Source organism: Cervus canadensis, chromosome 13, assembly GCF_019320065.1.
Source record: "Cervus canadensis isolate Bull #8, Minnesota chromosome 13, ASM1932006v1, whole genome shotgun sequence".
Lineage (NCBI taxonomy): Eukaryota > Metazoa > Chordata > Mammalia > Artiodactyla > Cervidae > Cervus > Cervus canadensis.
The window spans coordinates 75,270,136-75,285,719 of NC_057398.1; the positions used below are offsets into that span (position 1 = coordinate 75,270,136).

A 15,584-nucleotide genomic window follows, 5' to 3' on the forward strand; every position below is an offset into this window, starting at 1 on the left:
TTCTATGCCATGTCTGACAGCCCCTGTAACCTCCAGAGGAGCTTGTTTGCGAATCTGACCTGTACCATTAGATTATTTGTTCTGTTTACCTGGTGGTATTGTTTTCCTATCCAGATCGCAACAAATGAGTATCTGTTAGACATATTATATAATTCAATTTCCCTTTCAAAAGATTCTCTAATATATCCACATGATTCTGTACTATGCACTGTTAAAAGAAAGGAAAAAAAAAAAGAAAGGAAGGATGTCTTTATATATGTACTACTATAGAATAATCTCCAAGTTAGGTTGTTAAATGAAAAACAGCAAGGTGGAAAAAAAAGAGTATATAGTGTGTATACAGATAAATATAGCTAAGTGTCACTTATTTAAGAGAATGGGATATACATATACTACACATTTGACTGTATTTTTAAAGGAGCAAACAGAAGGATAAACCAAAAATCAAAGATGCTATCTGTGGGATTAAGAAGGAGGCAACAGGCTGGAGGTGACAGGGATGGAAGCGAGACTTCTATAAATAGATCTTGTTCTGTGTATTTTAGTTTAGAATTATGTAACTACTTTATATAGGTATAAAACAAAATTAAGTTTAAAATAAGTAATCTCAAAAATGGAAAAAAAAACCCAACCCAACACATGATATAAATGAACTGGTATAACCAGTTGGTAGCAAACCACACAGAATGAAAAGTTCTAAATGACTTTTTGAAAAACACAGTACTTTGATCCTACATCTGTAGTAGGATATACCTACAGGATAAAAAGAACTATAAGAAAAATCTTTAACTACTTTTAGTACAGTAATTGTATTATCATTGCTATCTTGACACTATTACATATATATTAGGATAAAGCAAATAATAATTATGTTAATACCCTAAGATCAACTTTTCAGCTTAAGAGATAAATGTAAAATCAGGGAAGTAAAATTAGGAAGTTAGTTCTAGAATTCTAAATTTGAATTGGAAATGACAATATGAATTCATGAAGTATTCTACCTTTAAAACAAAGAAACACAAAACCAAAAAGAGATATAAAAGATGTATTTCCTAGCTTTGTCCACTGAAAAGTTCTAGAAACAATAATTTACTCAGAAGTAAAGAACATCCTGACATTCAGATTGTGTTCTCTAAATACCATTTCTCACTAAAATGAAGCAGAACTCCTTTGAGAAGTGAATGATTCTAAATCTAGGACAAGAAATTTGCATGATGGATGTGGAGCATCTTATCATGCAAGAGACCAAGAATGCTATTACAGAGAACTGAGGTTACATCCAAAGTGCTTAGCAGTGTGGAAGAGGCTAATGATGGGTCAGTATGAACATCAAAATAACAACACGGGCAATGGATGGAAACATATCACATATATTCAAAAGAATATGAGCTTATAATGATATTTTAAAAAACAGACAATTAACTTTTAGTAGTTTAGTAAGTTTAAAAAAAAAAAAACTCATTGGAAAACTTTGGAGGATTCCAAAAAATCAACTCATTGTTTTGGGAACTGGTAAATAATGGAAAAAAAATTAAGCATTTAACCTATCTTTCACAAAGGAGCTGAACCAAAGAGTTGATGAGGGTAATTTTCTTTTTATAGAAGTATGCAAGTTAATAAATAAAGAAAATCAGAACATTGTCATATTGCAGCCCTTAGTGAAAGATGGGGTGTAGAATCTGACTGCTCATAGAACTAAATACTACTTTATAGGAAATACTAAATACTACTTTATAGGCAATACAAGGGCATGTTAAAGGACATAGGGATATAATCAACAAAATCCATGACGTGGTATATCCTACATAGAAAAACAAATTGTTTCCTTCAAAATTAAACAGCTAGAAAAAAAGATGGAAGGCCTTGTGCAGAAAAGAATTAACATAGCATGGTTGAGGCTGCTATCTTGAGAAAGGTCTGTTTGCAAGGTTGGCCCTTGGTTAGCATCTGGGAACTTGGCTCTCAGAATGTTCTCAGTCAACATTAACTGAAAATTAATTAGTGATTACTAATTTTTCTTATTTTCCATTAAAAAGCTGCTTCTGTCTAGGAGTCTGGAATCTTAGCATATGCTGGGTTGACGGTGCTTATGTGACCAACCTTGATAAAACTCTAGGGTGCCAAGTCTCTGATGGGTTTCTCTGGGCAGAAACCTCACATGTATCGGTACATTGTCATTGCTAGGGAAAGCAGGTGCTTTTTTTGACCCCCTCACAACAGGGAGAGATCACAAGAAAGCCTGCGTGTGGACTGCAGACCCTGTCTGTGACTATTTCACTAGGTTCTTAGTATACCAGTGGATTAAATCTTAGCCAAGAGTACAGTTATAGGCCAAGTCCCCTGAGTCCTTCCAGCAAATCCACAAATGTAAAGGGTAGTCTTGGGAACCCCTGACACATAGATCCTATGGGGTCAGTGGTTCTCAAACTTTAGGATACGTGAGAATTACCCAGAGGGCCTGTTCAGACACAGACTGCTGGGCCCCCACTACAAGGTTTCTGATTCAGGAGGTCTGGGGTGAGGCCTGAAATCTGCATTTCTGTAGGTTTCCAGGCATAGGTGGAAGAGCACACTTTAGGAGCTACTATTATACATTTATACATTTAAGATACATATCAACCAACCACAGTGTATGGATCTTGTTTGGATTCTGATTTGGACAAATAATTTAGAAACACAAAAAACTTATGAAGAGAAACGTGAACATTGACTAGATATCTAGTGATAGCAAGGAATCAATATTGTTGTGAGACAATGGTATATGATTCTTTTAAATATATTTTATTGAGACATATTTCTCTTCCAAAGACACATACTGGATGAAATGATATAATATCTTGGAAATGTTTCAGAGTAATCCAGCTGGAGAAGGGGAAATGTGTATATGTGGGCCAACACAATAAACTATTCTATTTTTGTATGTTCTTGAAATTCCCTAGGATAAAAACTTTTAAAATTTATATTCTGGGTTTTAAAGACAGCACCCTAAAGATCGAGTTCTGTTTGAATCACCTTCTACTGCTTAAAAATCACCAACAGTTCAAAATGTATGGGAAGCTTACAATCATTACCTACTTGAATGTGAGAATGTACTTTGCTATCTGAGGGCTTCTAAATATCCCTGAGCATTAGAATCAACAAGTGCACCTGTTAAGAAGAACATAAAGATTTCTGTTTGGGCTCCAAAATCACTGCAGATGGTGACTGCAGCCACGAAATTAAGAGAGGCTTGCTCCTTGAAAGAAAAGCTATGACCAACCTAGACAACATATTAAAACGCAGAGACATTACTTGGCCAACAAAGGTCTGTCTAGTCAAGGCTATGGTTTTTCCAGTAGTCATGTATGGATGTGAGACTGGACCATAAAGAAAACTGAGTGCCAAAGAATTAATGCTTTCAAATTGTGGTGTTGGAGAAGACTCTTGAGAGTCCCTTGGACTGCAAGGAGATCAAACAAATCCATCCTAAAGATCAACCCTGAATAGTCACTGGAAGGGCTGATGCTGAAGGTGAAGCTCCAATACTTTGGCCACCTGATGCGGAGAGCTGACTCACTGGGAAAGACCCTGATGCTGGAAAGATTGAGGGCAGGAGGAGAAGGGGACGACAGAGGATGAGATGGTTGGATGGCATCACTGACTCGACGGACATGAGTTTAAGCAAACTCCAGGAGGTGGTGATGGACAGGGAGGCCTGGTGTGCTGCAGTCCATGAGGTTGCAAAGAGTCGCACATAACTTAGCAACTGAACAACAACAAACATTCTGGGACCTGGCCCAGATGCTATCGCATCAAGATAGCTGACTGTCGAACTTTGAAATATGTGATTTTAAATGAACTTTCTAAGTGATTCTGATGCTCCTGGCCTCATCAGCAGAGTGATGAACAGTGCTAACTACAGAATACACACTTTCCATATGGAATGTGAATTTTCTATAGTGTGCCTAGGCAGACAATATTATCATATTCATGGGTAAGTTTCAGTTTGTCTTATTTTCCTGGGTAATGAAATCTCATGATTTCCCTGTCTTCAAACTTCATGAGTCCCTCATTATATATATTATTATTGGGCAGGCAGGTAGGTGAGATGGAGTTAGAGAAAAGAGCACAAAGTGGGATGCGAAGGTCCAAGAAGCAGAAGGATGTCAGAGCCTGTCTGGGCTTCCCGCTGGCAGAGGCAGCTTGCAGTCAGAGAGAGATGCTACGCTGAGCCGCTTACCATGGCAAAACCAACGTCTGCTTTCTTCAGAGCTGGCCCGTCATTGGTGCCATCACCGGTGACAGCCACCACTTGCCGCTGGTCCCCAACAGTGCTGTCAATGATGCCTGGGGAGACAGGCGCACCACAGTGAGGTCAGGGGCCGCTTTCCCACAAAAGATGCTTTTCTGGCCTTCCTCTCTAATCCCTGTCACCACCTCCGTTTTTACACTCTTTCCTTCTTTTTTCCCTATGCTGGAGGTTTTATAGCGTCACCAAATGGCAGTAAATTGTTTCACAGGTAGCAATCTAAGCTAAGAAAGTCTAACCTCGTCAGATATCCTGTCTGGTACATCAAGACAGCTATCATGCACTCGTAAAAGCACTACATGATTTGAAGGCAGAGACCCAGAGGTTGAACAATAACACTTCCATTTACCAGTTGGGCAATTTGGATAAGTTACGTGTTGTCTCAGCCTCAAACTTTCTTTTTTGCAGAATGGGAAGAGCTTAACCTGTATTGCCTAATTCCCAGTACTATCGACAAACATGATAATGTTTAAAAATGACTTCATCATATAGCTTATACTCACCAGGTGCTCAGACGTTTGCTAACCTGCATGTTCTTCCCATGAGCTGGGAAGCTCTCCTAGGCCTCCCTATTCAGGACGAGAGAGTTGCTTTGGCTTCGGTTCTTTATCTGTGCTCGCCCTGGTCTGCCTTCCTCTATCCCAGGCACCTGCTCAGGAGCCGACCTCACCTTTCACCAGCGTGTGCTTGTCAGTGGGGGAAGACCGCGCCAGCACTCGGAGCTTAGGCCAGATCTTGTCCAGCTTTTCCTGCTCTACCTGCAACAGCAGACACACCTGGGTCAGTCAAGCTCAGAGCAGCCGCCAGGAAAGTCTCCACACGCGCCAAGCTCCTGGGGCAGCTGGTGTCCCTCGGCCCCCCGGGAGCGTGACCCTGGCCTCCAGCGGAGGTGAAGCAGCCAGCTCGGCTCCGAGGGCAGGTCCACAGATGCTGACCATTCAGGCCCTGCTTGTCTCCTTTTCCTCCCAACTCCCTCCCTGGGAGCCAACCCCTAGTTTTGAGACCCTGACGGAAGGCGGGACCCTTCACTGTTGGCTGAAGTAGTGCCTGAGGTCTCAGCTTCAGTTGCTACTTAGACCAGGAGCTGTGGCCTTCCCACACCCAGATCTTACCCTGTCACCAATCCGAGCCCCTGCCAGTCACAGGGCAGTGACACAGGAGGGGTGGGGTAGAGGAAAATTGGGACAAAGGCATCCCACGACTGGAGAAAATGGGGAGGTGTGAGAAGTTAGTCTCAAAAGATAGCTTGTGAATGAATACAGTGAGAAGAAAAAATTCCCAATTTTACTGTCTGAGCAGCTTTGGTAAAAGGCATGTCTCACTATGAATAGATTTTAATTTAAAAACCATCTACTTTCTCCCACCTGTCCTGGATGCCTTACACATGCATCAGCCCTCCCCTGATGAAGGAGGCTCTGATTCCCACCACCTAAAGCTCACCTCGCCCTTCTCGTTTCGGATGAGGCGATTGAATTCTTTGCCTTCTAAGCACAGAAAGTCGTCCCCAGGTGTCACGATGCCACACTTGGTGGCGATGGCGCGGGCTGTGTTGATGTTGTCCCCCGTCACCATCCTGACAGTGATGCCAGCTCGTTTGCACTTGGCAATAGCTTCTGGCACCTGCGGAGGGTGAAGCAAGCAGAAAGGAGAAGGGGGGTGTGGTGAGGCCTGGTCACCGGATTCTGTTCAGCTGTCCCTTTGCTGTGGACAGGAGAGAGGCACCCTGGAAGTAGAACCATGGGGTGCAGGCCGAGTCTGGTCAGTTCTATATTGCTTGGTGCCACCTTACTTCTGACCTACCCATGAAACTCACATTTGAATTTGCCTTATTGCACCTTATTGCTTCCCTGGTGGCTCAGATGGTAAAGCGTCTGCCCGCAATGCGGGAGACCCAGGTTCAATCCCTGGGTTGGGAAGATCTCCTGGAGAAGGAAATGGCAGCCCACTCCAGTATTCTTGCCTGGAGAATCCCATGGATGGAGGAGCCTGGTAGGCTACAGTCCATGGAGTCGCAAAGTCGGACACGACTGAGCGACTTCACTTTCTTTCACTTTATTGCACCATGAGTTGAGGGCTTCCCAGGTGGCACCAGTGGTAAAGAACCCGCCTGCCAATACAGGAGACATAAGGTTTGATCCCTGGGTCGGGAAGATCCTCTGGAGGAGAGCATGGCAACCCACTCCAGTATTCTTGCCTGGAGAATCCCATGGACAGAGGAGCCTGGCGGGCTACAGTCCATGGGGTTTCAGCGTCAGACACAACTGAGTGACTTGGTATGAAGGCATGCACCATGAGTAGAAGGGGAAATCTGCTTCAGCAGCCAGGTGTAAAAGCTTACTCTCTCACTTACAATCTAGATTTCTTAGCAGGGCATGCTAGACCTTTTGAGATTTTGCCTCTGCCTTCCTTTCCAGCAGACGTCTTCCACACCTGGCACATACTCCAACCATATCAGTTCTTTTAAGTTTCCCAGCTGCATGACACCCTGTCATGCCTCCAACAGTGGAGAGTAGTGCTGAGCGGCTCTACGGGTGCCTGACAAGAACGTGTTGATTGAAAGGACATGACTAGGGCCAAAGCTGGCGTCTCAATTAATTCCATCTCCTCACTATTCTTGAGTGCCAAACTGTTCTTATTAGCCCAGTAAAACCTATGTTTCTCACCCCTCAGACGGCATGACCCACAGGCAGCGGGATTGCCACTTTTCATTAGTTCAGTACACTACAGTAGTTCTGTGAAGCAGGAAGCACAGAAATATCTATCCCAGCAAATGAGAAACAGTTAGGTGACTTGCTTAAGTTTCCTAAGTCACAGCTAGAAACGGAGCTGGTACTGCAGTTCCTGTGACTCCTGTGTGGCTGCTCATTAGGTCACAGCAGGCCAGTGCAGGGGCCGTGGTCACTGGCAGCCTCCCCTTCATGCTTCCCAGCCCCGTTCCCGAGTCAAAGCCTCACCTCCGGGCGCACAGGGTCCTCGATGCCCACCACTGCGATACAGGTCAGCTCAGTGAGGATCTCACTCTCATTGTCCCATGGGGGCTCTCCATCACTGAAATCCCGGTAAGCGATGCAGAGAGTCCGCAGTCCCTCGCAGGCCATGGGCTCGATGACGGTGCGGACCATCTCATCTCGGTCCTTATTCTTGAATGGCACTGCCTCCCCCTTTTTGTCCAGGATTCGATTACACCTGGGAAGGTGCACAGTCAGAACGCAGCACCCCACCTCCCACCCAGTGTGCTTTGACACGTTACAGACACCCTGACCACTCCACATGACTCCTAAGGACACTATTATGTGGCCATAAATCTCCACTTATCACCCAAAGCAGAGCCCCTGTATCCAAGGTGGGGTGACTGATAGGTGGGCAGAGCGTATCGCTCTCCCCTGTCGTCTGCACCTATTCATCTGGGAACGCAACACCAAGTCATTCGTGGGTCGCCTGCTCTTTTGAGCTTCTCAATGGTAAAGCGACCTTCTCAATCCCCAGTATATAGAGGGCTCAGGGCAGAGGGTGTGGGCAAATGACAAAGTGTCATCCATGCTGGGGCTAAACCCATGCTGGGGCACTGGTTTTTAGCTATTGGCCGTATATCCACATAGGTCAACTTTAATACCCCATGGACCGTCTGGCCGCTTTGATTATGCAACTTCCTGTGATCAGAACTGAGAACGAAAAGGAAAAGGAAGACAGAACTAACATTTCTAGTGCTTACTATGTGCAAGGCATTTTTCATACACTGAATCATTTAATCCAATGATTAAATGTAGGATACGCGGGTATTATCTCTTCAGAATAGGAAATGGAAGCATGGATTGCCTAGGTCTGGATCCTGCCTGTACCACTATCTGCTGCATCACCTCTAGCAAGTTACTGAACTTCACTGCACCTGTTTCCTCATCTGTAAAACAGGGGTAATGACAGCATCTGCCTCCTTGAGCTGAGAAGTGTTAGTATCCAAAGTACACAACTGCTCGGCCAGAGCCAAGCTTAGGTTTTGTCACGACGCTGCCTCCCGGAAGGAGGGCGCGCTGCTACCCGGTGGCTGAGCGCGGGGCTGACAGCCAGACCTCCCTGAGGGCGACGCCGGGGCGGCCGCTGGGGGGCTCACTTGCGCAGGATGATCTCGGAGGCGCCCTTGCTGTACATGCGGAAGCCGCCGCCCGGCCTCTCCACGACCGTGCTCATGGACTTGCGCACCGAGTTGAAGGTGTACACCTTGTAGAGCTTCTCCTCCGGCACCTCGCTGCGCACGGCGTGGTAGTCCTGCTTCAGGTCCGCGACGAAGCCCAGCAGGGCGCACTCGGTCTTGTTGCCCACCTGCCGGGGCAGGCCGCCCTCCTTCTCGGGAGGCTGGAAAGAAACGCACCGGTGGGAGGGCGGGGCGAGGGGCCAGCCGGGGAAGGGCGCCCTCAGGAGGCTTTCGCACGTGCGCCCGGGGCCCCTGAGCCACCAGGGCCTGGGGTCTTTTTAGCCGCCATGGGGCTGGTGCTGGTGGTGCCTCCAACACTCTTTCTTAGCTTCCAGGAACTAAGTGCTTTATTCGTGATAAGCTCAATTCTGGTACCAGCATGAGTCCTCTTTTTATAGATAATGCCTTTTAGAGATAATGTGGTGATTTCACAGCCACAGATTCCTACCTGCTTCACACCCCCACCCCATCTCCCAATCTACTTTCACAGATTATTTCCTAGTCTCACCCCCAACACGTTCACTGGGGACTGGGAAATGGGAATTGGGATGGCAATTCAGGCAGAATAAACAAGAGAAAATCAGTGGTTCCTTCCAACTACCCACTTTAACTGTCCTGGCAAAAGAAGAGCTTACCAGAATCTTAGAGGTGTAGGCACTGTTGATGGAAATACCGTTGACAATAAGGTCCAGGACCTTGGGCACAAGGTCCTCAGGGTTTGGGATCTGATGGTAACGAGTGTCTCCAACATAGGCCTGCACCACAGTCATGCGGTTCATGGTCAGCGTGCCCGTCTTATCAGAGCAAATGGCTGTGGCATTGCCCATGGTTTCACAAGCATCCAAGTGCCGCACCAGATTATTGTCTTTCATCATTTTCTACAAAGGAGAATAGATAAGACTTGAGAGGGGACCAACTGAGCTTTCCAAAATACAGGTCAAAGGCCATTTCCTAGCCAGCAACTCTCCACATTTCATTTTCTGCTCCCATACAAAAATGCAAGATATCATTTTTGTAAATCCTCTTAAGATGCTACTGGGTTAGGTAAACGTTGATGCAGTTGATCCAGGTGGTCCTTCCAAAGTGCCAGTGGCTTGTGCTCCTGGAAGGCATCCCCAAGAGTTTACGAAGACAAAGTGGCCATCCTTTCACCAGAGCTACTTGGGGCCCTTCCCCCGGTCTGTGTTCTGAAAGAGCAGAGTCTCATCCCGTCTCACCTTCACAGAGTAAGCCAGTGAGATGGTGACGGCCAGGGGCAGCCCCTCGGGCACAGCCACTACCAGCACTGTGACGCCAATGATGAAGAACTTGACAAAGTACTGGACGTAGATGGGGGTACACTCGGCCAGCCATGGTCTGCGCTGGATCACAAAGTTGTCGATCACGAAGTACAGAATCAGGATGAGAACTGTGATTGCAGACATGATCAGACCTGTCCAGGAAACAAATCACGTGAACCCAGGCTTGAGGGCATTCCTAGGGCCCTAAGCAGAGACGGATATCTATCTCGTCATACCCCAAGGCCCTAGCTATTCTCTGGTACTTGAACATTATGGTGCAGGCGAAAGACATGGTTTTGCATTCTAAAGACATGGGTACGAGTTTCGGTGCTGTACCAACTTGACTCGTGGCTTTGGACTGGTCTTGACCCCTCTCTGAGCCTATTTCCTCATTTATAAATAAGGGGGTTGGTCTAGTTTTCCAAAAACAGCATTTTAAGATTCTATCTCAGAGCTACTATCTTCCCACAAATCATAATGTAGTGACTACTGTTAACTCTTTCCTAGTAGTTTATTGACTTCTCTAGTAGACTGAGAATGTCAGGGAATTCACAGCATGTTCACAGTGATGCCCTGTGGGTGTTAGCACAACACCCACATAACTAATCCTTAGAAGAGTGCCTCCCAGCCTTTCTCCTGATGTGGCACAGACAGAAGATGACAGCAATGCAACTGTTAGGGTAGTGCTTACTATGAGCCAGGCGAGCACTTCAAGGTAGTAACTCATTAATCCTCACAACAACCCTGCGAGACAAGCTACTACTAGCATCCTCTTTTATGAGGCGATGAGGGCACACCAGCGGGGACCAAGCATCCTGGTGTGCCCGAGGCTGAGCAGGGTCCTGGGCTGTGGGGCTTTCAGTGCTGGAACTGAGAAGTCAAGCAAACTGTGATAGCTGCTCATCCTACACATCCTACAATGGAAGAATAAGCTCTGGGTCAGAAAACAACTGGCTTGGGGGCTCCAACGGCCTTACGTATTGCCCGGCTACTCTGAGAGCTGGGGGATCAATACTTGGGCACCTGTGTCTACCTGAGACACAATATCTGGGAAGAGTTCTGCTTTCTGATTCATATCTTTGCTTTTCCTGAGGGCCCAATGATTCAGGGAAATCAGAGCAAGGCTAGAGGTGATTGTATCAGTGGAGGCATATTCAGGGTCAGGACAAGCAAGGCACCGAGCAAGGGTGCAAACTTTAGGAGGCCTTCACTCTCAGGGTAGTGCATTCCCTGCGTCCTTCTGGTCCTTGGCCTGGCTGGATGTGGGAAGTCCAGAGACCAGTGACTAGCCCTCAGTGGCCTGTTCTCCCTAAAGAATAAGGTGGGGATTAGCAGCATTACAGGAGGCCTTAGGCAGAAGTGTTTGATGCTTCAAACCTGTGTGCCAGGCTCAATGATTTGATTTCATACTTCAATTTTTCTTGTTCATCTGTTGTCTATTTGCAAGGATTTTCATGGTGGTCAAAATTAGCTGGGTACTGGAACTGAATGACGAGGCCCAGCTGACGCTCTGCAGAAGTCTGTGATGCTCAAAATGCTCTCTGTTTGCACTGTCCAATAGGGAGCCACTGGTCACATGTGGTGACCTGAAACAGGCTAATGTGGCCGAGGAGCTGAATGCCTAAGTGGATCACCGTAGGTTCTTGCTTCTCACTATGTGCTCAGCAGAGCAGCAGCGCTGGCAGTCACCTGGGGCTTGTTAGGAACGCAGGTCCCACCCAGGCTGCTTGAATCAGAATCTGCATTGTAACAAGATCCCAGGTGAACAGTACACAGAGAGATGTATTGGGCTAGACTCTGTAGTGAACACAGAGGTGGGGTCAGGAAGTAAACATCGGGAGAAGACTGCTTGAAGGGATACCCGCTGAGGGAGCAATCTTCCTTTTGTTGCCTCTTCCAGCTCTGTCCCTCCCCGCCCTCCTCCCCACCACCCTCTCCAGAGTCAGGCATGGAGAAGCTGTTTCCTCTCATGAAGCACAGGAGTACCTTTAGTGACCTCTGCTCTGCAAAGCACCTCTTTAATCATTGTCTTCCTTTGCCTTCCAGTCCTCATTTTGAACTGACTGCTCTGTGCCCAGCCATTCTTATGCTAGATAATTGCTCCCAGCCAACAGCAGCCTTCTCTATCCTTCAGGAATTTTCAAGCCAATACTTGAGCAGGTGAGTAGTTATTAAAGTCTTCCTTCTTGCTAATGTTAACCTCCCATTTGTTTTGGGCCTTTAACCCTAAATAGGAAGACATGTCTCTCTGCTAAAGCTGAGGATCCAACAGTCACAGGGAGGGACACAGATTCCTGAACTGCCCCACCCACTTGGAATTTTTGGCTGCTTCCTGCCAGACCTGGTTGGTATAGAAAGGAGGCAATCAAAGCGGCGAGGATCCAGAGTAAGACTGATGAACACACTGAGAACACTCCGCCCTACTCACCAGCTTTCCCAATCTGGACGGCCAGGCGAGTCAGCTTGCCCTGCAGCACGGACTTCTCCTTTTTGGGCAGCTTGGCGGCCTTCTTTTCCTTTTCCTCACTGTCGATCCCCTCCTGGCTGTTGAGTGGCTGGATTTCCAAGGCCACTCCATCTTGGGTCTTTGCTAGGGTGCACACACGAAGAGGACAGGTTAGCAGGCCAGGCAGTAGCCCTGAGTAGTAGGCAAGGGGAAACTAACAAACCCTTCTGTCTGTTTCTGGAACACACCTTGGACCTCTGACATCAGATCTGACCTCCCTCACCCCATGCCAGACAGGGAGCTTGACCTTCTCTTAGGGCCTTGGGAATATGGTATCTGAACAACTGGAGGTGAAATGGATGGATCTCCTCCTCAGTGGCAGCTTCCTGGCGCTGTCTCAGAGCCCTGAGCCAGCTTTATTCCAGCAAAAGGATTTGTCCTGCCACTGAGTGCTATTACCTACAGCCATCCTTCTTGGAATTCAGTGCTTAAAATAGTGAATCTTTCCTGCAGAAAGGGGCTGAAGCGGAAGGTTGGTAAATGTTCCTAGAGCATAAGGGTCTTGTTGTTTAGTTGCTAAGTCATGTCCAACGCTTTTGTGACCCCATGGACTGTAGCCCACCAGGATCTTCTGTCCATGGGATTTCCCAGGCAAGAATACTAGAGTGGGTTGCCATTTCCTTTTCCAGGAGATCTTCCCAACCCAGGGATCAAACCTTATGTCTCCTGCATTGGCAGGCAGTTTCTTTACCACAGAGCCACTTGGGAAACCCAACAGGGTCTTAGTGGGCTCTTTAAAAGGTTCCCCTCTCTCTCTACGTAGGTATAGACTGTCATGGAAGAAACACAGACCCCAGACACAGGGTATTTTCCAGTTCCCTCTTATATTAGTTGAACAATAGGGGAAGGAAATCTCCTTTCTCCCCTGATGAAGGTAGGGAGGTACAGAGTACCTTTCCCTAAGGGAAGAAGTTGGTGTGAGGGACTCCCTGGAACAAGAGAAGGCAGGGATAAAGACAGACAGCGAAATCCATTTTTGCTTTAAAAAGAAGAGTTAAAGAGAGCTGAAATTTAAGAATTACTTTTGTTGAGTCCTGGTTTTCCAATGTGATGTCTTTATTTCGAAAACCTACTATGATGTGGGTTATGAAAGGAAAAAAGTCTCCAGGAGCTGTCTCAAGGGAGCAGTTCCTGCTGGTCCCCAGCACCCCTCCAACTTCACCCTGCAGAGCTCTGCTCCTTTGGTTAGGTGCCCTTCCTGAGAGATTGTCTCTGCTGTCAGACTCACAAATAAGACAGAGACAGGATGTAAACACAGCCACCAAAAGAGAAACACACATCAGATCAGGAAGAAGAAATCAGACTGTGGAGAGAACAAAGAAGTGGGGAAAGAGCTTACAGACAAAGGGCTGTCTGCACCCAGAGAAGACTAGCTGAGAAGGGTCTGGACGGGAAGACAGCACCAGAAGAGGAAGAAGAGGGTGCAGGGACTGCCCATCCCAGCCCCTCCCCACAAAGACCCTGAAGGCTTCCAACCCAGAGACTAGCGATCCTTGCTCTTTAACTCTGGCCAAGGGCAATGAAGCAAGGAGGTCAGCACCCTGGGAAGAGCAGATCACTGCACAGGCTTCCCGAGAGAAATCTTGACAGGAGGCCCCTTGAGCTAACAGCAGAGGGTGCTGCTGTCCCACCTTAGATTGGGTTTGGCCAATCTGGCCAATCCCACCCCCAGATCTCTGCACCGTCCTCAGGATGAGGCATCTGGGCCACAGGAGGAGATAACAGATTTATGGAGAGGAACAGGGGGAAGGCAGATGGCCTGGAAAGGTCTGGTTTGAGTGTGAGCAGGTAGAGATGGTAAATGAGTGAGTGGAAAGGTTACCTTTGTTGCGATTTTCAGGGACTCCTTGTTTTTTACCTGTTTGAACAAGAAAGAAAAAAATGGGGTGGGGACCCAAAATGACTATTCAGAGATCAGATATCCAATTTGCCGGTCCTGTTCAGAGCCTAAAAGGGTGACAGCAAAGGGTCTGAGTTGCAGCGAAGGGGATGTAAAGGAAGCTCACACCTCTATTTATCCCCATTTTTATTAGAGGTTCATCACAAATCCCTGGGGTATCAACCAGGTCATTCATGCAGGGGAGTGCACACCCCCTTCTGAGCTGCTTTCTCCTGGAGCACAGTTGCTGTTGGGAGGTGCTTCTGGCCCGAGTCAAACCACTTGGAAAAATGGGGTGGGGGTTAGGAAGTGAGAGGTCTGAACTGTTTCCCCCTGGTGGCAAAGGCCATGCAAGGTGCCTCCATGTCAGCTCACCAGCACCAGGCAAGCCTTCTCGTTATTCACTCTGAAGGCGGCTGAAGAAATAGTCTGCTTCCTAACTGAATGAGCTTTGTTGCCTTTTCATTAACTGCCCTTCCCTAAATAGACCAAGTTGCTCCTCCAGCCAAATGGTACAAATCCTTCTCTCCTCCAAGAGAAGGAATGCTTAGGGAAAGGTGCAGATTTGGTTTGTTATCTTTCTGCCTTCTGTTTTCCCTTCTTTCAGGAATAGTTCAGTTCAGCTTAGTCGCTCAGTCATGTCCGACTCTTTGCGACCCCATGAACTGCAGTATGCCAGGCCTCCCTGTCCATCACCAACTCCCGGAGTACACCCAAACCCATGTCCCTGGATGCCATCCAACCATCTCATCCTCTGTCATCCCCTTCTCATCCCGCCCTCAATTTTTCCCAGCATCAGGGACTTTTCAAATGAGTCAGCTCTCCGCATCAGGTGGCCAAAGTATTGGAGTCTCAGCTTCAGCATCAGTCCTTCCAATGAACACCCGGGACTGATCTCCTCTAGGATGGACTGGTTGGATCTCCTTGCAGTCCAAGGGACTCTCAAGAGTCTTCTCCAACACCACAGTTCAAACGCATCAATTCTTCAGCACTCAGCTTCCTTCACAGTCCAACTCTCACATCCATACATGACCACGGGAAAAACCATAGGCTTGATTAGATGGACCTTTGTTGACAAAGTAATGTCTCTGCTTTTTAATATGCTGTCTAGATTGGTCATAACTTTCCTTCCAAGGAGTAAGCATCTATAATTTCATGGCTGCAATCACCATCTGCAGTGATTTTGGAGCCCAGATAAATAAAGTCAGCCACTGTTGCCACTCTTTCCCCATCTATTTGCCATGTAGTGATGGGACCGAATGCCATGATCTTAGTTTTCTGAATGTTGAATTTTAAGCCAACTTTTTCACTCTCCTCTTTCACTTTCCTCAAGAGGCCCTTTAGTTCTTCTTCACTTTCTGCCATAAGGGTGGTGTCACCTGCATATCTGAGGTTATTGATATTTCTCCTGGCAATCTTGATTCCAGCTTGTGCTTCCTCCA

The 15,584-nt window shown here is 46.9% G+C and overlaps 1 protein-coding gene across 8 annotated transcripts in view; it reads right to left on the reverse strand.

Moving 5' to 3' along the window:
* Positions 1-15,584, reverse strand: part of ATP2B4 (ATPase plasma membrane Ca2+ transporting 4) — a 101,519-nt gene that overhangs the window by 19,259 nt on the left and 66,676 nt on the right. For 6 of the 8 annotated variants that reach the window (XM_043485919.1, XM_043485917.1, XM_043485912.1 and 3 more), the window contains 9 exons: positions 14,086-14,121; positions 12,186-12,347; positions 9,695-9,909; positions 9,113-9,355; positions 8,397-8,638; positions 7,243-7,474; positions 5,729-5,908; positions 4,959-5,046; positions 4,220-4,326 (listed from right to left, as the gene is read on the reverse strand). In XM_043485919.1, coding sequence (XP_043341854.1) covers positions 4,220-4,326; positions 4,959-5,046; positions 5,729-5,908; positions 7,243-7,474; positions 8,397-8,638; positions 9,113-9,355; positions 9,695-9,909; positions 12,186-12,347; positions 14,086-14,121 — 1,505 coding nt within the window. The remainder of the gene's footprint in view (positions 1-4,219; positions 4,327-4,958; positions 5,047-5,728; positions 5,909-7,242; positions 7,475-8,396; positions 8,639-9,112; positions 9,356-9,694; positions 9,910-12,185; positions 12,348-14,085; positions 14,122-15,584) is intronic. The other 2 variants (XM_043485918.1, XM_043485916.1) reach the window with 1 other exon arrangement.